The sequence below is a fragment of the Tympanuchus pallidicinctus genome, unplaced genomic scaffold, assembly GCF_026119805.1.
Source record: "Tympanuchus pallidicinctus isolate F22 unplaced genomic scaffold, pur_lepc_1.0 scaffold36, whole genome shotgun sequence".
Taxonomy (NCBI): Eukaryota; Metazoa; Chordata; class Aves; order Galliformes; family Phasianidae; genus Tympanuchus; species Tympanuchus pallidicinctus.
In genome coordinates this window covers 1,937,606-1,961,604 of record NW_026294754.1, presented here as the reverse complement: position 1 = coordinate 1,961,604, position 23,999 = coordinate 1,937,606, and the positions used below count along the sequence as shown (strand labels likewise).

The following is a 23,999-nucleotide window of genomic DNA, read 5'->3' as shown; positions in this document are numbered from 1 at the left end:
TCTGGTGACTTCAGTTGCCTTTTGGTGGCATTTAGTCCCCCTTTGGTGTCCTTCAGACTCTCTTTGGTGGCCTTCAGTCCCCCTCTGATGGTCTTTTGTACTTTTTTGGTAGCCTTTAGCCTCTATGGTGACTTCAGACCCCCCCCCTTTGGTAAATTTTAGTCCCTCTTTGGCGGCTTTTAATCACCCCCCCCCCCCCTTTGGTGGCCTTTAGCCTCTTTGGTAGCCTCTAGTCCCCTTTTGGTGGTCTTTAGTGCCTCTTTGGTGGCCTTCTGTTCCACTCTGATGGCTTCTAGTCCCTCTTTGGTGGTCTTTAGTCCCCCTTTTTCACCTTTATTTCCCCTTCAGTGGCCTTTAGCCTCTCTGGTGGCCTTTAGTCTCCCTTGGTGGCCTTTAATCCCTCTCTGATGGCCTTTAGTCCCTCTTTGGTGGCCTTCAGCCTCTCCTTGGTGGCTTTTAGTCCCTCTTAACTCACTCACAGTTCCAGAGGAACCTAGGGGACAGTGACAGCATTCACAGAGCACACAGCAAAGCACCAGCAGCCAACGTTCCCACCAACTCTCTTTATATAAAACCAACACTGACTTTTGCACAGCAGCAAGGAGATAAGAGCACTTCACCAAGCAACACCTCTCCCTTTTTGCTCAAAGCATTCACTCCAAGGTCAGACTTTTTGAGGAGAGAGGAATTCAAACCACTAAAGTGCTTGCTGAGGACATGACCTGAGTTCTGCAGGTCCACCCCTGGTCCTAACAAGGGCCTTTTTTTCCCCACAGCATCTCAGCAGCGAGACGTGGCATGGTGACAACGTGGCATTGGGGACAGCCTCCAACCATCCCACACCATCTGTGTGCTCCGGCACTGGCGGGATGGGACTCTTTCCATCACCCTGCACCTTCTCAGTCCCTGGGCTCCTCAGAAAACACCACAGTGCAGTCAAAGACCTCCTGGAAGGACTCAAGGAAAGGCTCAAGGATGTCCTCAACGGTGACGTGGCGGCCCAATTCGTGGCTCAGTGAAGTGGCCGTCGTCCCCTCCAGCCCACAGGGCACGATGTGCTCGAACCAGGAGAGGTCAGTGCAGCAATTCAGTGCCAGCCCGTGGGAGGTGATGTGGTTCCCACAGTGCACCCCTAAGGGATGAGGCACCCATCAGCACAGCCCTCCCCAGGGCAGCACCCACCTGCATGTGTCGTCCACCCCCCAAGCGCTGCACCCCTCATGCATCCCTCCAAGCAAACCTCCCTGCACACACAGCACCTTTGTGCACAGCCACATCTGCATGCCCCATCCTGCTGCATTCCTTGTTCCATGCACATGGCAGCCCTGAGCACGCCTCCTTTATGCACCCTCCCCATGGTGTTCCCCCTCCCATGCACCATCCCATCAGTCCATAACCCCCCCCCCTCCATCCCACCCTTGCACATACATCCCAATGCACAAAGCCCCGTGCAAACTCCCCACTGCACACAATCCTCTGCATCCCCACTGCCATGCACATCCCCTCGTGCATGCATCCCAACGCATACCTCCCCCATGCACTCACCCTTGTGTATGCCCCCCCCCCTCCTCTCCCACCATGCACACACATCCCCTGGTGCACAACCCCTCACTCAACTCATCCTCCAACGCAAACTTCTCCCACTGCATCCCCCCTTGTGCACACCTCCCAGTGCACACACCCCTCTGCATTCTCCCCCCCCCACCAATGCATGCACCCTCAGCACACCCCCACATTGCACACACGCTCTTTGCAAACCCCCCCCACCCCAAAACCCTGTGCATGTGCAACCCCCGTGCAAAACTCCTTCTGCACACAATGCTATGCATCCCCCCACCCATGCACACCTCTCAACGCATGCTCCCCCCACCATGCATGCACCCTCAGTGTACCCCCACATTTACAATCCCCCCATGCCCCAAAACCCCATGCATGTGCACCCCCCCCGTGCAAAACTCCTTCTGCACCCTCCCACACAAGACCCCTGGTACACACATCCCTGTGCATCCCTACCCCACTGCACATCTCCTAATGATGCATCCCCCCCAACCACGCATGCACCCTCAGTGCCACCCCACATTGCACACACCCCCTTTGCAATCCCCCCACCTTCCCAAGCCCCATGCGCGCCCATTCCCTGATGCACCACCGTGCAAAACCCTTGCTGCACACACCCCATGCATCTCCCACCTCACCTCACCAAGCATGCACTCTCAGCGCCACCCCACATTGCACACACGCCCTTTGCAACCCCCCCACTTCCCCAAAACCCCTCCAGTCCACTCTCCCTCCCTTCCCCCCCCCCCCACATCGCTCACCGACGGCGCACACTTTGCCTTCCCCCACCCACACTCCGGTGTAAGGCGGCGGTCGCCCGGCGGCACTCATCGCCCCGACCCTCCGGCACAGCCGCACCGCCACGTCCTGCAACCTCTCCACGAAGCCTCGCAGCTGAATTCCCCGCGCCTTCAGATCCAACACGGGGAAAGCCAACAGCTGCCCCGGCCCGTGGAACGTCACGCTGCCGCCCCTCCGCACCGCCGCCAACCCCGCGCCGGCCGCCCGCAGCCGCTCCGCCTCTCTCTCAGTCGGGGCACCTCGCAGCCCCCACGCGTATACGGGCCTTGCGGGTTCGCTCAGCACCACGCATTCGAATGGAGGACGTGGAGGAGGGCCCCGAGCCGCCCGCGCAGCCGCCACGCAGCGCTGCTGAACCCGCAACGCTTCTTCGTAAGGCCGCAAACCCAACGAGACCGCCCGCACGGCCGGAGCCGGCATGGCGGGGGAGGGGGCGTGGCCTGAGGGTATGGGCGTGGTCTGATGAACGTAGGCGTGGTCTGATGGATGTGAGCGTGGCCTGCCGAGTGTGGGCGGGGCTTGGGAAAATGGGGCGTGGCCTGAAGGTTGGGTTATAGACCGGAGGTGGGGCGGGGCCTGAAGGTGTGGGCGTGGCCTGAGGGTGTGGTCTGGTTTGCGATGGTGCTTGGGAAATGGGGCGTGGTCTGTAGGTGGAGGCGTGGCCTGTAGGATGGGAAATGAGAGCTGGGAGTGGGATGTAGGGCTGGAGATGTGGGATAGGGAATAGGGCCTGGGAATGGGATATAGGGGATAGGGGTATGTGAGTTGGGAGTAGGTGTGGGGGCAGGGGACTGAGAATAGGGCCTGGGGTTAGAATAGAGGGCCCACGTGGGTGTAGAAAGGGGATAGGGTTCTTAGAATGGAATATAGGAGAAGGGGTGTGTGGGTAGGGGACAGGTTATAGGGCTTGGGATTAAGATATAGAACCCAGGTATATGTAGGGGACAGGAAATGAGGCTTAGGAATGGGATATAGGGGGAAGGGATCATGTGTGTATGGCTAGGAAACAGATAAGGGGACAGGGAATATGCTCTGGGATTAGGGACAGGGTCTGGTAATGGGATATAGGGGACAGGGGATGGGTGTATGAGAGTAGGGGGCAAGCTTGGGGACAGGGGACTGGGAATAGGGCCTAGGATTAGGATATAGGGCCCTGGTATGTGTAGGAAGGGGTTAGGAAACAAGGCCTGAGAATGGGATATAAGGGGCAGGGGTAGGTGTAGGTGTGTATGGGTAAGGAACAGGAATGGGGACAGGGAGAATGGTCTGGGATTAGGATCTAAGGCCCAGTTGTGTGTGGGGAGGGGGCAGAGTTCTTAGAATGGAATATAGGGGAAGTGGGGTGGGTGTATGTGGGTATGGGGCAGGTAGGATAAAGATATATGGCCCAGGTATATGTTTGTAGGGGGCAGGAAATAAGGCTATAGGGATATAAGGATATAGGGGACTAGGGAACAAATATGGGGCAGGGGATTGGGGACAGGGAATATGGTCTGGGATTAGGATTTAGGGCCCATGTGGGTGTGGGAAAGGGACAGGGCTTGGGAATGGAATGTATGGGACAAGGGTCAAAGTATATGGGGGTTGGGAGCAGGTGTGGGAACAGGAGACTGGGAATAGGGCCCTGATATATGTAGGAAGGGGACAGGAAACGAGACCTAGGAAAGGGATATAGGAGGTAGGGGACAAGTGTATGTGGGTTGGAAGCAGGTGTAGGGACAGGACTGGGAATAGGGCCTGGGATTAGGATATGGGGCCAAGGTGTGTGTATGTAGGGGGCAGGAAACGAGGCCTGAGAATAGGATATAGGGGGCAGGGGACAAGTGTATGTGGGTAGGGAAGAGGCATGGGGACAGTTTATAGGGCCCAGGATTAGGACTCAGCTGTGAGACCCAGGGGATTAGGGATGGGAAACAAGGCCTAGGAACGGGTTATTGGGGTCAGGGGACAAGTGTACATGGGGAGGGGGAATTGGAGGCAAGGAATAGGATCTTGGGGAAAGGACCCAGGTGTATATGGGCAGAGGGAAGTCATGGTGTTAAGAGAGCAGCAATAAGGGACAGGGTGGTTGTGGGGATAGGAATCAGCCTGGGAATGGGGTCTAGGGTGCAAGGGACAGGTATGTGTGGGTATGGGGTAGGCACAGGGCCAGGGGATGAGAGAGCAGGAATAGGGGACAGGCATGAGAACAGAGGACTGGGAGCAGGGGATAGGGCCTGGGATTAGGATATAGGGGCCAAGGCCCAAGTATTTGTGGGAAGAGGACAGACACAAGGAAAGGAGACCAGAAATAGTAGACAAGGACAGGGGACAAGCGTGGGGACAGGGATTCGAGGACAGGAAACGGGGTCTGGAAATAGAATATAGGGAACAGAATTAAGACAGCGGAGAATAAAAGACCAGGAATAGAGAGCAGAAGAAGGCAGAAGCATGGGGGCAGGGTATGGAATTGGGATATTGAATTAGGAACTGAGATTAGAATACAGGGGATGAGGATGATGGACCAGGAATGGAGGACAGGGGATCGAGAATAGGAAGCAGTGCTTGGGAATGGATATAGGGGACAGGTGTGTGTGGGGAGGGGGCAGGGGTAGGAGATAAGGAGAAATGGGGAATGGGAGTGGTGACAGAGAATTGAGGACGGGGTATGGGGCCAGGGATTAGGATATAGGGCCTGGGGTCCACGTAGGTGTGGGTGGGAAACAGGGGAATGAGGTCATGGAATAGGGGACAGAATCTGCATATATGTGGGTAGGGGACTGGCACAGGGACAGAGATAGGGGACTGGGAAGGGGGGACAAGAGCAGGGATGGGATCAAAGACAGGGAGCAGGGTGTGGGAATAGAGTGTAGGAAAAGGGCACAGGTATGTGTGGATAAGGGAAAGGCAGAGGGATAGGAGACATGGAATAAGGGACAGCGACAGGACAGACATGGGGACAGGAGATGAAAGACAGATGACAAAGCTTGGGAATATGATGTTGGGGATGGGACCCAGGTGGATGTCAACAGTGGGCTGGCACTGGTGCAGGAAGCAGGGAACCAGGAACAGGGGACAGGATGGGGTCGACGGCCTGGGAGCAGGATACAGGGGACAGATATTTGTGGGTAGGAGATGGGTACAAGGCATATGGGACATGGGCAGGGGTCGTGAGTGGGAAAAGGAGGTCAAGGACAGGGGTAGGAGTCAAGGCCCAGGTGTATGTGGATGGGAGATGAGCTTGGGGACAGGGGAAATGGGGCTGGGGTTAATGGACGGGGCCCATGTGGATGGGGGACCAGGGGCAGAGCACGTGGACAGGGATAGGGGACAGAGGTGGAGGATGGTGGTGGATGGTGATGGATACGCTGGGGATGTGGAACATGGTCTTAGACTAGATAGGGAGTGGAGTCTGCAGTGGGAGATAGGGAATGAGGGATGGGAGCCAGGGATGGGGAAGTCAGAGATAGGCACAAGGGACAGGGGGAAGGCAGGAGGGATGGGAGTGGGGTGGGGAGCAGGATGTTGGGGTCTGGTTCTGGAGCCCACGGACGGACAGGGACAGGGGCTGAGAATGTGAACGACTGAAAGAGTCCAAAGACAAGGGAGAGCAGTTAGGAGATAGGAGCAGGGCCTGGAGGTGGGGGTTAAGTCACAGGGACAGGAGATTGGGGCATGGGGGTGGCTGATAGAGCCCAAGGCTCCGGGCTGGTGTCCCAAGGTCGCAGATCTTGAGGTTATTGTACAAAAGCTCTCATACATAAAGCTTGCTGTACTGCGCTGCGTTGATGTGCACTGCAATTAATCACACTGTGACTTCAAGAGTGATAACGTGTTCCTGGTGTAACTTTTTATTGCAGACGGAGAAAATAGGTCGGTCTGGTCGGGGTGCAATGAGTCAACCATTAAAGGCAGAGCTGTTCCCAGCTCCCAGCTCAGCGTTCCGCGTTATCGACGAGATTAAGGTATGAAAGTCTTGAGATATGCATTTGATTTTATAGCACAATCAAATGTTAATAAATGTGTTTTTATTGGAAATAGGCTGTGCTGGCCAGCCACCCTTTGTAGTGCCTGGTAATTCGGCTGTCACCTGAGCGCCACGTGGGCTGCAGCTCTTCTCTGCGTGTGTCTGCAGGGAAGGAAAGGCGCTTTCTTTGTTTGCCTACATTCCTGATGAAAAGGGAACGGTTGTTGCAGTGGGTTATAAAACTGATACAGCCTGGGAAACAACACTGTGAATGTCACTGTATCGCTGTGCCAGCTCGTCACAGAGTGTGTTTCCTCCAGCAGCCCCAGTTGTAGAGCTGTCGAGGTTGGAAAGACCTCTAAGGTCATCAAGGCCAACCCCAACCCACCTACACCATAATGACTCATAGAATCATAGAGTCGTTGAGGTTGGAAAGACCTCTAAGGTCATCAAGGCCAACCCAACCCACCCCTACCGCAACAACTCATAGAATCATAGAATGGTTGAGGTTGGAAAGACCTCTAAGGTCATCAAAGCCAATCCCAACCCACCCCTACCACAACAACTCATAGAATCATAGAATGGTTGAGGTTGGAAAAGACCTCTAAGGTCATCAAAGCCAATCCCAACCCACCCCTACCACAACAACTCATAGAATCATAGAATGATTGAGGTTGGAAAAGACCTCTAAGGTCATCAAAGCCAATCCCAACCCACTCCCACCAAAAGGACTCATAAAATCGTAGAAATGGCTGAGGTAGGAAAGACCTCTAAGGTCACCAAGGGTGACCCATCTCCACCACGTCCCCAGGGGCCACATCTATCCTGTTCTTGAACACCTCCAGGGATAGTGAATCCCCTGCCTCCCTCTGCAGCCCATTCCAATGCATTACCACTCTTTCAAAGAATCATTTTTCCCTAACATCCAACCTGACCCTGGTGCAACTTGAAGCCATTACCTCTTGTCCTATCAATGGAGGCTCACAGCCATCAACCCCCACCTGAATTTTGGGTCTCTGCTGGTGCAGCGGGGCCAAGGCCAGCTGGCAGCGCCTGCCCTTGGCAGGAGACGCTTGTATTTTGCACCCACATTGTGTCTGTATTGAGTTATTTCCTTCTTTATGATTAAGCTACAAGCTCTTGCTGGACATCAAAGCCAAGTGCTCTTCCTTTTTGGCGTGCAGCAGCAGTGCCTGCGTAAGATGGGGGGAACTGTGTGCAGTAGGTCTGGGATCCTTGTAAATAAGGCAGCAGAAGTGAACATGGATGAATAAGTAGGGTATTTACTGTCAGTATCCTGCTTTTGAGGCAGGGAGGATATGGAGAAATTTGCATGGGAGGGAGCCACGGATGGTTCACATTCTGTCCTTATTTTTGAGCATTGTTAAGGGTTTTTCCTTCATGATGTGATCATTTACTGTTCTGCATTACCTTTTCCTTTGAGCACTAGCTGAGTTTCTTGAATCCTCACCAACTCCTCTGATTGTAGTAGCAGGCAGGGCCCATTCTTCTGGCAGGAGGCAGCAGGCAGAAGGACATTACCCCCTCGGGGAGCTTTAGGGCTGAGGCAAGCCAGGGTTTAATAGCAGGAAAGGGCTGGGAGGACAAAGGTGTGAGGCAGGTGCCTGCAGGAGGGGGGCTGCTGGGTCAGCATCTTGGCTCTGGTGCCATTGGTGACAAAATTCCTGTTGACTTTGGCAGGACCAGGATGTCATGGAGAGGTGACAAAGGTCCTGGTGTTGTGGGCAGAGCTGGGAGTGGGCTGCTCAGTCTGGGTGCCCCTCACAGCACCAGGTATGGACGTCCCCTCCCTGAGCCTTTGAGCAAAATCCCATCTTTCTTCAAGCAAAGGGTAATTGGCAAACCATCTCCTTTTACAGAGGGCCACGCCAGCACCAGCACTGACTGCTCCCTGTGTTTAGAAATTAGAGGAAGGATTTGAAGTGTGCAAGAGTTTGGCACGTGGAATAGAGCCCAGCTCTGCTATGGGCTAAACAATCTCAGAAGAAAAATCTTGCCCTGAGGAAACTGGAACACTCTAGGTTGTGTTTCTGGGACCTTCACCAAGAGCCTCTTCTCACCCGTTGCACTGGATGAAGCTCAGAGGTCATCTCCTCCATCGCTCTCATCATGGGGGATCAACCACTGCCATCCAGTTGGGTTCCTGGGACCTCAGTGATGGAGAGGTCTTTTGGGTTGGTGTGTAGTGGAAGTACTTCCTTAATCAAGCAGAATGACATCTCTAAGATGATCTGATGATGTCTCTTCATGTCAGATTGAGTTGTGTCTTCTACTCTCTTGCATTTTGTAGCACTGCTTCCTCATGTCAAGCACTGGCACAGGGAGGTGGTGCATTCCCCATCCCTGGAGATGTTCAAGAGCCACGGGGATGTGGCACTGAGGAACACGGTCAGCTGGCACGGTGGGAGTGGATTGAGGTTGGACCTCGTGATCTTAGAGGTCTTCTCCAACCTCAATGATTGTATGATAAAGAGTTGGCTCTGGGAAGCTTTAAGCCATGAGTTCGTTTTTCCTTTATGCCCGTTACAGGTTCCCATATGGTAGCTCAGAAGGGTCAGCCAAATCCTGGCACCACACACCGTTACCAGACTCAGTGATGTGAGCCTGGCCTGACAGTCCTGCGGTTCTCTTAGAAGGATGAGCAGTGTCACTATGGTTTACTCCACAACAAACCTTCCACCAAGGTTGCTGGGAGGGAATCGCTCGGGCAGAGCTCTCCAGTTCATTCAGGCACAATCTTGGTGGATGTGGCCCACAGCCAGAACAGCTCTGACCTCCATTATGTATTCAGTGACTCAAAGAAACGTTCCTGAGGCTGTGACAAAAGAGAAGAAAAACAAGGAAATGTACGTGTGAGGCTGTGCTGCAGGCTGCACGCACCGGGGGTGCATTTAGGAAGTAGTTAAGGAAGCTCCTCGCTGCGCCTGGGGAGCTGGGTCAGAGCTGGGGCGAGTTTCTGTGTCACTTTGGCTTCTCTCCATTGTCCTTTGAGCCATCTCAGGTCAGCGTGGCTTCTCCAAGCTCCCCATGCTGCCAGGAGGTGGGGATTCTGCTCACGAAGCAAAGGTCCGTGCACACACTTCTCTTCTCTCAATGACGTTGGTGAGGTAAATCCTGTCTCTGCTTTGTCCCCAGTAACTGTAGGTCAGCATCCTCTCGGGGCAGCCAGTCCTGCTGGAACCATCCCACCTGGGTTAAGCACTCGTCAGAACATCTCTGATAAGGAGGATCCTCTGGAAGAGCTGAACTGGGAGAGTGGGCTGGCATGCATTTATGTTGGCAGGTCTTTGGAGACCCAGGAAGCGCACCAAGGACTGGGAGAACTCATTGATAGCAGCCCTGCAGTGAAGAACTTGGAGATCCTGGTGGATGAAAAGCTGGATGTGAGCCTGCAGTGTGCTCTTGCAGCCTGGAAGGCCAGTAGCACCCTGGGCTGCATCAATAGAGAGGTGGCAGCAGGCAGGGTGGGTTGTTACACACCTCAGGACCCAGGAGTCAGACCAGCTCCTCATCCGGTGTCACTTAGAAGCTTGGCTCCTTTGTTGCTTTGTTGACTTTAGTTTCCATACCTGCAGGAAGCTGACAACCGTTGGATTTAGCATAACAAAAAAAAGTGGGGCAAGTACATGGCACTGCTTACTGATTGATCTTGAGCTGTTTTACTGAGGCATTATACCAGTAGGGAAGCAGACAAATCGTGCTGCAGTCAGTATCATGCAATAAGAGCCATTGATTCATAGAGTCATTGAGATTGGAGAAGACCTTTAAGATCATCCAATCCAACCTTCAAGCTATCCCCACCATGCCCACTCATAGAATCATTAAGGTTGGAAAAGATCTCTAGGATCATCAAGTCCAATCCTATGGTAGAATAACAGAGCGGGAGGTGAGGAAATGGAAATTTGGGAAGGAATTTAGCTTTGTGATGTGGGAATGATTGTGCTTGCCTTTGTTTATCAAAAGCTCTGAGATTCTGAATGTAAAAAGCTTTACAATCTTGAAAATGCAGTTTAGCAATGCTCAGTGTCTTTTTAACCTCAACAGCATCAGTCTTCAGGCATTAATGAAGTTCCCACCCTTCCTTCTCTGTTCTTCTGTATTAGAGACCTGCTGCTTCTCTCCTGTACGTGGGACAAAGAAGGACCATGGAGGTTTGTAGCACCAAGACTCACATAGGAAGGATTTGGAAAACTCTCTGCTCCTACCTGCTGCTCAAAGCAGGGTCTGCTCTCAGGTTGGGTCAGGTTGTGAAGGGTTTTATCCAGTCATAGAATCGTTAAGGTTGGAGAAGAACCTCCAAGATTTACCAAGCTCAACCCCAACCCACCCCATCGTGCCCATTGACCTCAGTGCCACCTCTCCACGATTCAGGAACACCTCCAGGAATGAATGGTGACTCCACAGCCCCCTGAGCAGCCTTTACCACTGCATGACCTTTGGAGAAGAGGTTTTTCTCTTCTGTCCAACCTGAACCTTCCCTGGTGCAACGTGAGCCTGCTTAAACATAAGTGAGACCAGGACCAGACTTCGTTCCAAAAAAGAAATCCTTCGGTGGAAGAGCTTCAGTAAACTAACTGTAAACCTGAGGGAGGTCTGCAATACCCCAACATACACTGTGCTCTGAAGGTGAAAAGTTTAATACTACAGTTACTAGGTCAGGAAAACATCCCAGATGTAGAAGGCAGGAAACTTAAAGGAGGAAAAAACAGAAGATGAAAAGACACTGAAAAAAAAACACAAATGATGATTAATGTCTTCAGAGCAACGCTGAACATCAGTGTCAAGCCAGGAGCAAAATGACAGAGAAGCAGAATAGCTGCAGTGACACGAAGGAACAGAGAGAAACGGAATGAGAGAGAAAGTTCATGGGACCGCGGGAGGAAGAGGATGTCTGGATTTTATTACCAGCAAAGCAGACGTGATGCCAGCCGAGTAACGTGGTTGTTGTGAGTGCTGGAGGGCTCTGCAGGGGCACATGCGTCACATGAGCTGATTTTAACACTTACTGAGTGTGTAATTTCCTTCCCTGCCCTTTGCCAGGTAAAAAATTGACGCATTCAAGTGAAGATCTGTATCCGCTCAGAGCTCTCATGAAGCTGGGGGATTCAGCCTACAGCAAGGGGCTCTTCTGCTCAGTGCACAGCAGCACATCTCTGGGGCTCTACAATTTGGAGCTGTGTGGGGCTCTGAGCAATGATGCTTTGGGATAATGAGCATCCCTGCCTTAAAACCCATGGAGTAATGGGTTGGTCTTGTAGAATCAAAGAAGGCTTTGAGTGGGGAGGACCCTTAAAGCCCAGTTGGTCCAAATCCCTGCAGTGCACAGGGAGACCCGCAGCTCCATCCTTGTGGTCCTTTTCAACCCAAGCCATTCTGTGATCATCTCTGGGCAACCTGTTCCAGAGCTCCACAGGTCTTCAGCTCATTCCACTCTGGGAGCCATTGCAGTGGGTGATTTCAGAAGTGCAGTGGGATGAAGGAGAATGGCCTCACTTCAGCTACAGTTTGCACAAGATGAAGTGCAATGCAGCTCAGCTCTTTCTATTCCCAGCAAGAGCAGCAGAGCCTGCAGCAAGCAGGAGCTTCCAGCAAGCGTGGTGTGCAGCTGTCTCCTGCTGACCGAGGGAGGGAACTGCATGAGATGAGGTGATGTGACAGCAAATCTGACTGAAAAAAAAAAAATTAATTAATTAAAGACATTGACTAATGATGAGTTTATTAAGCCACGTATGGAAAGAGTGGCAGATATCATTTGTCCTGATTAAAAAAAAAAAAAAAAACAAAAAAAAAAACCATGGATTTTTCTCAAACCATTTTGTCTCACAGAATTGTAGGGGTTGGAAGGGACCTCCAGAGATCATCGAGTCCAACCCCCTGCCAAAGCAGGTTCCCTACAGCAGGTCGCACAGGTCGGCATCCAGGCAGGTCTTGAACCAGACTAGAGCCAGGTGAACTGAAGAAAAAGGAAAATCTACAGAAAGAAATTTGGAGAGCGGAGCTGCCAATTTCAAATGTGATGCTTTGGCAAGAAATAGAAGTAGTGATGCTACAGATAGGGCTCAACAGAGTTCTCAGAGAGACGTCCCATCCCTGGGGACATTTGAGGTGAGGCTGGGCAGGACTCTGAACACCTGATGGAGCTGTGGGTGTCTCTGTGCATTGCAGAGTGGGACTTGATGGCCTTTAAGCGTTCCTTCCAACTCAAAGCACTCCATGATTCAACTTGCTGTGTTTATTAGGAGTATTGATAACAGATGAATGTCATTGAAGGAATGGCTGCTTCGGCGTTGCTGAAGGACACAACTCAAGTCTCTCCGTCTGTATGAAGCAGTAAAAACTACAATGAAGCAGTTTTCTTTATCCTTTGTCAACGTATCTGATATATCCCATATCTGATGGCACTCCAGCAATTTTTGGTAAAAAGAGGAACTCATAAAATTAACAGAAGGTAAGGCAATAGAAGATGATGTAAATTTTGCCAGCAGCTCATGTTTGATGAAGTCGCACTGCATCATACATCAAGCTACGGCAGGGGAGATTCAGGCTGGGCATGAGGAAGTATTACTTGTCAGAAAGGGTGGTCAGGCACTGCAATGGATGCACAGGGAGGTGGTGGAGGCACCGAGCCTGGGGGTGTTCAAGGAAAGGCTGGATGTTGTGTTGAGGGACGTGGTTTAGTGGGAGCTGTTGGGAATAGGTGAACGGTTGGACTGGATGAGCTTTTAGGTCTTTTCCAACCTTGGTGATTCTATGATTCTAAGAACATTTCTATGCACAAAAGCTTGGAAAATGGATAATGTTGTGCAAATCATCATCAAAGCTGTGAATTTCATAATGTCAAGGGACCAAATCTTGGCCAGTTCCAGGAGTTCCTTAAAAGTACAGGTGTTGATGATGGGGTGATCATTTGCTTTTCTGAAGTCAGGTGGGTCATTTATGATGAAGTGCTAAAAAGAAGTCATCATTTACAAAATGACATCAAGTTGTTGATGGGAACAAAAGGAAAACTGGTCCCAAAACTTGAAGATGAAAATTGCTCACAGAGATAGCACTTCTGGTGGATTGGACTGCTTGTTTGAATGAGTTAAACACACATCCTCAAGATGAAAATCAACTTGTTGGGGCTGTGTTTCAGACCATAACAGTGTTCAAAATGAAACTTAAATTCTGGCAAGCTGAAGGCATGGCAAATAATTTTATGCACGTTGAGACATTGGATAAACACAGTCATCATAGAATGACAGAATGGCCTGGGTTGCACAGGAGCACAGCGCTCATCCAGCTCCAAGCCCTGCTGTGTGCAGGTCGCCAAGCAGCAGCCCAGGCTGCCCAGAGCCACATCCAGCCTGGCCTTGAATGCCTGCAGGGATGGGGCATCCAGTCCTGTAAACAGTGAAAAATAAGCAGCCTTGCTTTATGTTTTGATAAACGAATTTGAGAATGGGTTTCAATATCACTGAAAAAGTCATCAATTTTTGATATGTTTGTGAATCCGTTTTGAGTCGGCTTCAATAGATGACCCGTGAATTTCCAAATGGAATGCACAGATGCAGTTGGACAATCTGCACAAGGAAAACGTGGATCACATCTCTACCAGACTTCTAAAAGACCTGTCTTACCAGAGAAGAATATCCCCCTCAACGTGGCCCAGCCAAGCCAATAGCTGGACACCCGCAGGGTATATAACACAGGAGGAGGCAAGGAGCTTTCTTGGCCTGGACACAGAACACTGAGTTGACTTTGCTCCCATATCCCTTCCCTATGACACAGGAGGAGTGCACCATGCTGGATTTGAGAAGATGCTTTTCTATTCTGTTCTTTCTTGGAAGATTTGCATTATTTCCTAGCTGTTGCTCTTGTTTGTCTTCTTTAATTGCACACCTGCTGGGGAAAATGATGTGCAGGGCTGCTAGAAAACACACTGCTCTGCCACAGCTCCTCCTGTGCCCATCCTCCTATTGAGTAAATGTCAGATACTCCATGCTGAGGCACACTAATTGCCTTGAAATAAAAGACGTCAAGAACAAGAGTCCGTTAGGGATCCATCCTGTCCATCTCTTCATGCAGCCCTGAGAACAGGCGCGGAATGAGATGGAATCAGAAATGCCAGCTACCAGTGTGACTCAAACTGGGAAATTCTCATGATGGTTTTGAAGCCATTCATGTCAGTCATCTTTCTTAAGATGTGACAGCTTATGCTTTTTTTGGGTGATGCTGTGTGGAGCCAGGAGCTGGACTCGATGATCCTTATGGGTCCCTTCCAACTCAGGATATTCTGTGATTCTATGATCCTACTTGGTGGGAGACATTATATTCTTTTTCCTGATATATTCCCAGATGCTTTTTTGTCCTATAGTGCTTAAACCTTGTGCTTTTATTTCTTTAGAAGGGCAACAAAGCTGGTGAGGGGTCTGGAACACAGGGCTGATGAGGAGAGGCTGAAGGAGCTGGGAATGTTCAGCCTGGAGAAGAGGAGCTCAGGGGAGACCTCATTGCTCTCTATAACTTCCTGAAGGGAGGCTGCAGGGAGCTGGGGGTCGGCCTCTGCTCTCGTGCCATCAGTGATGGGAGCAGAGGGAATGGCTTCAAGCTACGGCAGGGGAGATTCAGGCAGGACATGAGGAAGTATTACTTTTCAGAAAGGGTGGTCAGGCACTGCAATGGATGCCCAGGGAGGTGGTGGAGGCACCGAGCCTGGGGGTGTCCAAGGAAAGGCTGGATGCTGTGTTGAGGGACGTGGTTTAGTAGGAGCCATTGGGAATAGGTGAACGGTTGGACTGGGTGATCTTTTAGGTCTTTTCCAACCTTGGTGATTCTATGATTCTATGATTCTATGACTCTTCCTACAAAAGTACAAAAAATCCTGGCACAAAAGACAGCACAAATTACAAAAGTCAAAGAACTCTGTTTGTGTGAGTGGTACAACATCTCTCTCCAGGAAGACGTCATACCATGATGCACCATCAAGCATGTGAGTGGGAACCAGCACCTTTAATGTAGGTGTCCCGCAAACGCTGGGTGTCTACAGCTTGGTCTCTGGTGGAGATAACAGCTATCTGACTGACAAAGATAGCAGTCACGCTACGCTGATTGTCAGAGGGGAGATATGTTCCTGTTCCTTTATTTTTCACCCACCCAAAACTTATTTGAGTAATTTCTTAGATCCCTGTCCCTTGTTGGTATTGCTGCCTCGCTTTTTGGAGCGCGTCAAGATTTTTTTTAGCTGTGCTTCTGTATTTTGTATGGTGAAGAAGGAGGCTGAAGGTCTGACTCATCCATTGCACAGGATTCCTAGCAACGAGGCCTTTTTAATTCTACCTTATTTTTAATTCATCTCAGGGTAAGAAAAGAGGAACATCATACTTTATATCTCCTTACGTGTCTGTCTGACAAGCGTTCGTAGGATCATAGAACAGCTTGGGTTGGAAGGGAGCCCAAAAATCTCCATTTCCAACCCCCTGCTGCGGGCTGGGATGCCAACCACTAAACCAGGCACCAGATCAGGTTGTCCAGGGCCCCATCCAACCTGGCTTTGAGCCCCTCCAGGAATGGAGCACCCACACCTCTCTGGGCACCCTGTGCCAGCACTTCACCCCTCTCTCAGTGAGAATTTCCCCCCTGACATCCAAATCTCCCATCTTTTATTTTGGAACTGCTCTCCCTTGCCCTGTTACTATCTGCTCATGAAAAAAAAGTTGATTTCCCCCCTTTCCGCATCCTTATCTCTAAATTGGTGAGATATGTATTCAAGGGCTGGCGAATTCAGTGGATAAGGAATGGGTTGGATGGCCGCAACCAGAGGTTTGTGGTCACTGGCTCTATGTCCAGGTGGAGGTCAGTGATGAATGCTGTCCCCCAGGGATCCATCTTGAGACCAATGTCCTTCAGCATCTTTATCAATGACGTAGATGATGGAAATTTGCTGATGATGCCAAGCTGAGTGGTGCAGTTGACAGAAGAGAAGGATAGGATGACATCTAGAGGACCTGGACACACTCGAAAAATGGGCACACAAGCATCTAATGAGGTTCAACAAGGCCAAGTGCAAGGCATTGGGTCAGGACAATCCCAGATACGTTTACAGACCAGGAGAAGGACTTGGGGAATCTGGTTGATGAAAAACTTATTTTGTAACTGAAAGTCTGTACTTATCTTTAGATGGGATGCTCCTCCTGAGCACTGGACCTTCAGGAGCCTCTGATCAGACTGCTTTGATAAGCTCCAAAAGGAAAAGGATGCCTGCACCTGGGTGAGTTTTGAACAGATTCACTTACCAGTGCTTTGACACTCAGATCTGGAGGCACCCAAGGCTGGACGGGCTCTGAGCGCTGATGGAGCTGTGGGTGTCCCTGTTCATTGAGAGTGGAATGGCTTTTAGAGGTCCCTCCCAACTCAAACCATTCTGTGGTCCTATGATTCAATCTCTGTGTCTTTGCTCACCATTCAGCATTGCTGTTCACTCCAGTTCCCCCTCATATGATATTAATTAGAACACCAACAGAACTCCTTTCACTCAAACTCATTCAGGTGCTTGCCAGCCCCTATATTCAATAAATTTCCAGAGACTCTGCCCATTCTTTGTCATTTTTTTGGAAAGCTTTTGCAAACCAACCATTATGACGAGTCCTTGGGCTGGGTTCCTGCTGGTGCTGGAGGCTTTGGCTGTGGGCAGCTGTAAGTACGAGACATTTTGTTATGAACAAGCAGTGTCTGAAAGAATCTTTTATGGTGCTTTGAGGGGAAAAAAAAAAAAGAACTCTGACAGTCAGGATACTTGGGCTTTGCACCTGGGAGCACTGAAAGATTCTTGGACAAAACACATAACCTCTCTGTGGCTCATCATCATTTTGAAATGGGGCTCAAACACATCGACTTCTTGGAAGAGGAACTTGGGTTTGTCAGAGGGCACTGAGAATCCAATGTGAAAGAGCATGATCAGATCTTCTAATGGAATACTCCCAAAGTATGTTCAGATCCAATTAGCATCGATACGCCCTGCCTTAAGCAAGTGCAAATGGAGATGTCTGAAATCCGAGACAGTTGCACTTGATTCATTATCTGAGCACTGAGGAAAAACAGACCCCATGGGCGAATACGAAAGGAGGTGACCTGGAAAGGGTCACAGAAGTGCTCCTGGAAACACTTCAAAAATCTCCAGTTAGGGAAGAGGAATCCCAGAGACCTTCAACATCTGTCAGTTTGCTGCATTATGGTGAGATTGTTTTTCCCGTTTGTTTTTCTTTCATATTAATTTTGTGTGCTTCACCTGTGAACGATCATTACCATCGGGGCAAAGAGATGAGGTATGTTGTAGTCTTTAGCCCCTTGTTCAAGTCTGTGGGCTGTCCTGTAGTGACTGCTGCTCCAGGAGGGCACCCAGCTCTGCTTCAGTGGATGAAGAGATGCGGGAAGGATCCCTCAGCTCCCATGCCAGCCAGTCCTTGCTCTTCCCAAGACCAGTGTAGCATTCAGTGGGTTAATGATGCCTCTTCCAAGTGTTCCTAGTCTGCCTTTTTTATTAAAAACTAAAAAGAGCGAGAAGGAAAGACAGAGAGGATAAATGCATAAACACCAGGACCTTGGGCACCCGAAGGGAGATCACTCCTCAGCACTACAGCAAGTGTTGTCATCTCTGCTTTCAAACCCTCTGAGACAACCTCCCTCCTCCTCCCTTTCAGCACTGGGTACCAATAAACGAACACGTTGAAGTTACGGCTCGCTTGTACCCGAATCTCATCGCACCGTCCCTGCTTGCGGAGCTGGGCTGATATCACCCTGCTAGGACCTGAGGGAGGGGCGGGGCCAGCAGACCGGAAGGCGGGGTCCACAAATCGGAAGGCGGGGCCATCAGAGAGGAGGGGCGGGGCCAGCACACCGGAAGACGGAGTCCACAGACCGGAAGGCGGGGTAAGCTCAGTTTTCGTGAAGTGCCGCCGCCATCTTTTTGTCCCCGCGCGGCTCCCGTCGCGCCCCGTTCGTTGCTATGGCGGCGGCGCGGTGGCCTTGGCACTGAGGTGCGCGGGAACTCTGTGGGGCCCTTCCCGCCCCCTGGCCCGCCCCATTCCGGCCGCCATGGAGGACGAGCTGTACCTCGAAAACATCGATGAGTTCGTCACCGATCAGAACCGCATTGTGAGTGCCGACGGAGCGCGGAGACCGAACCGGGGTTGTCGAGGAGGAGAAAGCCACAGCGGGGCCTCCCCGCCCTTCCTTTCCTCCCTTCAGCAGCACTGCACGAGGGAGCGGTGTCTGTGTGTCCCTCAGGGGGTGGGTTTGGGCCCCAAACCCCGCGGGCTGTGAGGGCTGCAGGGCCAGGCCTGGGCTGGCAGCCCTTGAAGGGCCCCCTTCTTTTATCGCTACGAGCAGCTCCAACCCAGCTCGTTTCAGAAAGCACCAACCCTGCGAGCAGCTGCGTCCCGTTGGCGGTTGGGTGGTGAGGCGGGGGTTCTGTGCTCACCTGCACTCTTGGACACGCATGGGCGGCCTTTGGGCAGCAACAGGAACTGTGAGGGCCTCCCCTTCCCCCCCTGTCCCGATGCTGCTGAATCAGAGCTGCTCACCCACAGACTGAACGTTGCCTCTTCGTGTGGCTGTGGGGTGTGAAGGTGGGGCTGATGGCTGATCCCATCTTTCCCAGCGGAGTTGATGAGGGTTTATCACTCAAACTGGATCAAAAATGCCTTTTTTTTGGGGGGGGGGTCAGGATTTTCCTCCGTTGTGTTCTGTGTTTGATTTAGTGCCTCTAAAGAGGATGGATGTTGGTGTTGTTTATACTGCAGAACGGTTTGGGTTGGAAGAGACCTTAAAGCCTCTCACAGCCCCACCCCCCTCCATGGGCAGTGACACCTCCCACAGCCCAGGTACCCACAGCCCCATCATGGCCTTGGGCACTGCCAGGAATGGCCACCCCAGTCCTTTGGGCAGCAGTGCCAGAGCCTCAGCACTCTCTTAGGGAAAAATTCTTCTTGACATTTAATTTAAAACCATGCCCCTTTGTCCTAACGCTGTCAGCCCGTGCCAGAATCCAGTCCCCCTTGTGCTTATAAGCTCCTCTCAAATACCAGAAGGTTGTAATGAGGGGTCTCCCCTCAGTCTTCTCTGGGCTGAACATCCCCATCTCCCTCAGCCTGTCTTCATAGGACGGGTACTGTATCCTCACGGCCCTCATCTGCACCTACTCCAAAAGCTCCATGTCTTTCCTGAGGTGGGGGCAAAGCATCTCTCCCTGAATTCCTTTTGCTCCCTAATAGCTGAGCCCACAGTGTAGGGACAGCAGTATTTTATTTTACCCAAGGCATAAAATTCAGATGTGAACGAAGCAGTGTTTTTTCCTTGAAATATTGAGGCAATCACAGAACGGTTTGAGTTGGAAAAGACCATTAAAAACCATCCAGTCCCACTGCCTGGTGTGGGGACACCCACAGTTCCATCAGGTGCTCAGAGCCCTGTCCAGCCTGACCTCGAATGGGGCATCCTCACCTCTCTGTGCAACCCATGCCAGTGCTTCACCACCCTTATTGTAAAAAATCATTCATCTTGCATCCACTTTCTCTTCTTTTAGTTTGAAACCGTTTCCCCTTGTCCTATCACACCAGATCCTGCTAATGAGTCTGTCCCCTTCTTTCTTACAGCCCCTTTAGACATTGGAAGGCTGCTCTCAGCTCTCACCAGAGCCTTCTCTTCCCCAGGCTGTGCCGTCCCAGCCCTCTCAGCCTGTACTCCTGACCACTATTTGGGCTTCTGCTTGATCAGAGAAAAGTGAAATTATTATCAGTAGCATCTTGAAGCCCTGTTACTTTTGTGAAGATTGGGATGCACAGTAACCATGTGCCTGTTTTTTCCTTCTGTGTAAAATCTTTGTTTTGAAACTGAACCGGTGAAATCATTGCAGCTCTCGGGCCACAAGAGGAGTCGTATTAACATGAACTGCCTGTGTCATTATCATTTATTTCCATAAGCTGCTAGATTAATGACAATTTAATCGTTGTGGTTGAAGCAGGAGAGAGACCTTAGCCTGAGGTGTTAAAAAAGGCAGAGTGGGAGGGGAAGCAGGTTTGGGGATGCGGCTCATCTTAATGGTGCAGTTACGTGCCTGTCATCTCCTGAGATCTGGCACACAGTGCTGTCAGGCTGCAGATGCAGCCAGGGATCCACCTGTTCCTTCTGACAGCATCATCTGATCAGTCCTCAGTAAATGGGAGGGCAATGGCTGCTTCTCACAGCCAGGGATTGTGCTGTTCCTGATGTGAAGTTGAGCGCTGTGGGCGTTCTCATAGAATCACTCAGGTTGGAAATGACTTCTCAGATCCTCGAGCCCAGTTGAGGGGGTTTAGAATGGCTTCAGTTACGTAGTAGCATTTCCAAAAGGCATTCATGCAAACACACCTTTTGGGGTCAGAAATTTGTCCGTATCTTGGGAATTGAATCCCTTCGGTGTGGCACGGTGTCGAAGGTGTGGGGGTGACAATGCACTCTTACTTCTGCCAGGTTTTCCTGTGTTGTTTCTTTCTGGGGGAAGGGGGCCATAAAGCGTTTGACTTCCCCACGAGAGAATGTGTGGTTTAACAGCCTGAGGTTTTCTTAAACTTCCTGATTTTTAATCTTTTGCAGGTGACATACAAATGGCTGAGCTATACTTTAGGAGTCCACGTCAACCAGGCTAAACAGTGAGTATCAACACAGCCTGCACGCCTCTGCTTTTGTGGCAGAGGATTGTTAATTGCTGTTTTCAGGTTGTGGTTAACATACTAAAATGCTCCCTCTGGGCACATGTGAAAATTCAGCATGCTGTCTCAGGTGCAGTTGGTTATGTTATTTAACACACCTTCACCCAGAGGGTGGTGAGGTACTGGCACAGGTTGCCCAAGGAGGCTGTGGATGCCCCATCCCTGCAGGCATTCAAGGCCAGGCTGGATGTGGCTCTGGGCAGCCTGGGCTGCTGGTTGGTGACCTGCACACAGCAGGGCTTGGAGCTGGATGAGCGCTGTGCTCCTTTGCAATCCAGGCCATGCTGTGGTTCACTGCTCCTCCCTTAGGCAAGTCTTGCCTTGACTTGGATGGGTGTCATGCTTTCAATTAAGCAGTGCTTAGTGCTCTGTTATGAACCTGAATACTTGGGCCAGGACAGATGTTTTAGCACTGTTATTACTCCAGGAATGTGTGTGACTCCTTTCATCCTGAAGCACAAAACTGAGTGTTGCCTGCATTTGCTGCCAGCCCCACCAACAGAGCTGTGCCTCTGTGAGCCTGCATTGCACATCCCAAGTCAGGATACATCTGTGGGTACTGCTGGGAGCAGAGTCAGGAAAAAGGAAAAAAGCTCTGATGGTAACTGCAGCTCTCATGTGCACCTAATGCTCATCCACTCTGTTTGCCCTGCAGCACAGCACACGCATTGTGTTGAATACCTGCTTATCTGGCTCCTTGGGATGATGATTATGAGTATCCTCTCAAGGATTCTGAGGTTGTTTATACACAGCAAGGTCAAGTTAAGCATAAGATTATGTAAGCATGTCTAGTCCCATATTGTAAATACTTTCTGTCCTTGTTCCCAGCTGTCGTTGGGACCTGAAGACACGTTTGCTGTGTACTGAGCCCATCTTCACCTGTCTTGTCCAAAGTACTCAAATAGCAGCGTGGGCATCTAATGTGCTGAAAACCTTGATCTCTTTGCTCTGTGAACATTTGAGCAATTAAATGATGAAAAGTGTTTCAGTGATGGTGTAGACCTGACTGGAGAGCTTTGCTGGGAATACTTCTGGTCGTGCAGTAAACTAGAAAGAGCCAGAGAACTTAGTGCTGTGGAGGAGGTGGCCCAGGTGCTGTGGAAACACCTTCTCCTTCCTTTGAGAGCAATGTGGAGGTGGAGAACTGACAACTTTGTGCTTAAAGCTCTCCAAGGAACTTGAAAAGCACCTGATGGCAACAGTGAATTGTTTGAGTGAGTTTGGCCAGTGTGGTCATTGCCATCTTCAAGTATCTCTGTCATGGGATGCTCACCATGAATCACTGGGATGCTCACTATGATGGCATGGGCAGAAACTGCAAACTCAGTTCCTTTCTGTAGTCACAGTTTCCTCATGTTTCTGATCACAGTGTCAGTGGTTGTAGCTGGGGACTGTACAGAAGCACCTGGCAATGTCCTTGTGTGCAAAACCCCCAGTTCTTTGGTCAGGAGTTTCACTGTGGGGTTGTAACAGCATTTCTGAAGGGGAAAACTTCACAACAAAGCAGCCCAAGGATCTGAAACAATCTGCAGCCAGCCATTCAAGCACTGAGAGCTTGAGTTGGTTTCTCCTTTGCTGAATGTTGGGCTGTGAGATCCTTGGAGGCAGAGGAGGAAGGCAGATCAACAGGGTTAAATTAATCCCAGTGTTGATGTAAAAGTGTTTTCACATCAGGCAGGCTTTGCTCTTTTGATGGAAGCTGCACTGTGTGCTCTTTGCTTTCGGGGTGATTGACACTGGTTTCTTTGTGCAGGATGCTGTATGATTATGTGGAGAGGAAACGAAAGGAGAACTCAGGAGCTCAGCTTCACGTCACCTACCTGGTAGCAGGAAACCTCATCCAGAATGGACATACAGTGAGTTTTCTTTCTCCAGGGTTTCTATAAACTGTTTGTTCTCATCTTCTCCCTTGTTTTGTAACCTTTGGGTCAGAAGCTCAACTTGTTCTGTTTGTTCCAGCACCAAGCACAAGATGCTGGCTCTTCTGTACCTGTACAGTTATTCAGGGTTAGGGTTATTTCTCAATCTCATCATTACTTTTGGACAGCAAATTTTATTAAAAAGAATATATATATAGCCTGGAGGGGCCCTTGTGAGAGCAGTTAATGTGTTCACCAGGATCTGCTGTGGAGTAGAAGTGTGTGAAATAGCACTGGAGAGAGCTTGGAATTCACTTCCAGTTGTCCTGTAGTTAATGTATGAAGTGTATTAACTTCTGCATGAATGCATAACTGTGTGTTTCTCTTTACTGCTCGTCAGGTTTTCAGAAATGCCATCTGAAAGTTGGCACCTCAGGGCTTGTTGAAAGAAAAGAAGCAAATTGGTCACCTGCTCCCCTTTGCTCCCAGAAGAGTTGAATGGGCCAAGCTCTGAAGGCCTTTGACACCACTAAGTGTCTGTGTGTATCTTCTGAATACTCAAATATTTTCTGAAACACAAACCCTGGTCTTTGTTTAGAGGTTTTGTCATCCCTATAGCCTGAGTTTAATGGGCTTTCATGGAATCATGGAATGGTTTGGGTTGGAAGGAGCCTCTAAGATCACCTGTTTCCAACCCCCTGCTGCAGGCAGGGATGCCTCCCTCTCAACCAGGTTGCTCACAGTCCCATCCATTTCTTTGGCTTCTTTTGGAAATAATAAGGCAGCAGTTCTTGGCTCCCTAGAATCAGCAAGAATTTTATCCACACATCATTTTTAATACATCAGGGCAAATTTAAAGGTCATGCAAGTAAGTGAATTCTGGCATAGGGTACGTAGGATATAGGGAGATGTGTGTTTAACTCAGTAGTATCTTTAAAACAAGAAAGATCTGCAAAGGGCAGTGCATAAAGATCACTTATTTTCCCCTTCCCTATTTTATTTTTTTTTAAAATTATCATGGTTTTGAGCACTGCCATCCCAGTGGCTGCTGAGAGATGACCTGCAGCCACAGTGGGTCATTGGGACAGA

General features: G+C 50.4%; 2 protein-coding genes and 1 long non-coding RNA gene across 5 annotated transcripts in view; 2 read left to right on the top strand and 1 right to left on the bottom strand.

Moving 5' to 3' along the window:
• Positions 1-543: 543 nt before the first annotated feature.
• Positions 544-2,798, bottom strand: LIPT2 (lipoyl(octanoyl) transferase 2). Its single transcript, XM_052699395.1, has 2 exons — positions 2,319-2,798; positions 544-1,132 (listed from the first exon to the last, which is right to left on the bottom strand). Exons 1-2 carry the CDS (start codon positions 2,776-2,778, stop codon positions 900-902), a joined length of 693 nt encoding a protein of 230 aa, XP_052555355.1. The 5' UTR covers positions 2,779-2,798; the 3' UTR covers positions 544-899.
• Positions 2,799-5,645: 2,847 nt separating this feature from the next.
• Positions 5,646-14,710, top strand: LOC128088675 (uncharacterized). Of its 2 annotated transcripts, XR_008210342.1 has the most exons (5): positions 5,646-6,302; positions 8,006-8,098; positions 8,185-8,713; positions 8,855-9,938; positions 10,429-14,710. It is a non-coding gene; the product is annotated as an uncharacterized LOC128088675 (long non-coding RNA). The 2 variants fall into 2 exon arrangements; XR_008210341.1 differs by having other exon boundaries at positions 8,855-14,710.
• A 3,533-nt stretch (positions 14,711-18,243) lies between these two features.
• POLD3 (DNA polymerase delta 3, accessory subunit) overlaps positions 18,244-23,999 on the top strand; it is a 31,734-nt gene continuing 25,978 nt past the window's right edge. The window contains exons 1-3 of one of the 2 annotated variants that reach the window (XM_052699327.1): positions 18,244-18,457; positions 20,936-20,991; positions 22,805-22,907. In XM_052699327.1, the coding sequence (XP_052555287.1) occupies positions 18,398-18,457; positions 20,936-20,991; positions 22,805-22,907 (219 nt within the window). In that variant the 5' untranslated portion in view covers positions 18,244-18,397. The remainder of the gene's footprint in view (positions 18,458-20,935; positions 20,992-22,804; positions 22,908-23,999) is intronic. The other variant, XM_052699326.1, reaches the window with a different exon arrangement.

Bases quoted from the DNA above. Each gene is read 5' to 3' on its own strand.
- LIPT2 (XM_052699395.1), bottom strand. From the start codon at position 2,778: ATGCCGGCTCCGGCCGTGCGGGCGGTCTCGTTGGGTTTGCGGCCTTAC. The intron at 1,133-2,318 runs GTGAGCGATGTG...CTCATCCCTTAG, and splicing joins AGGCAAAGTGTGCGCCGTCG to GGGTGCACTGTGGGAACCAC.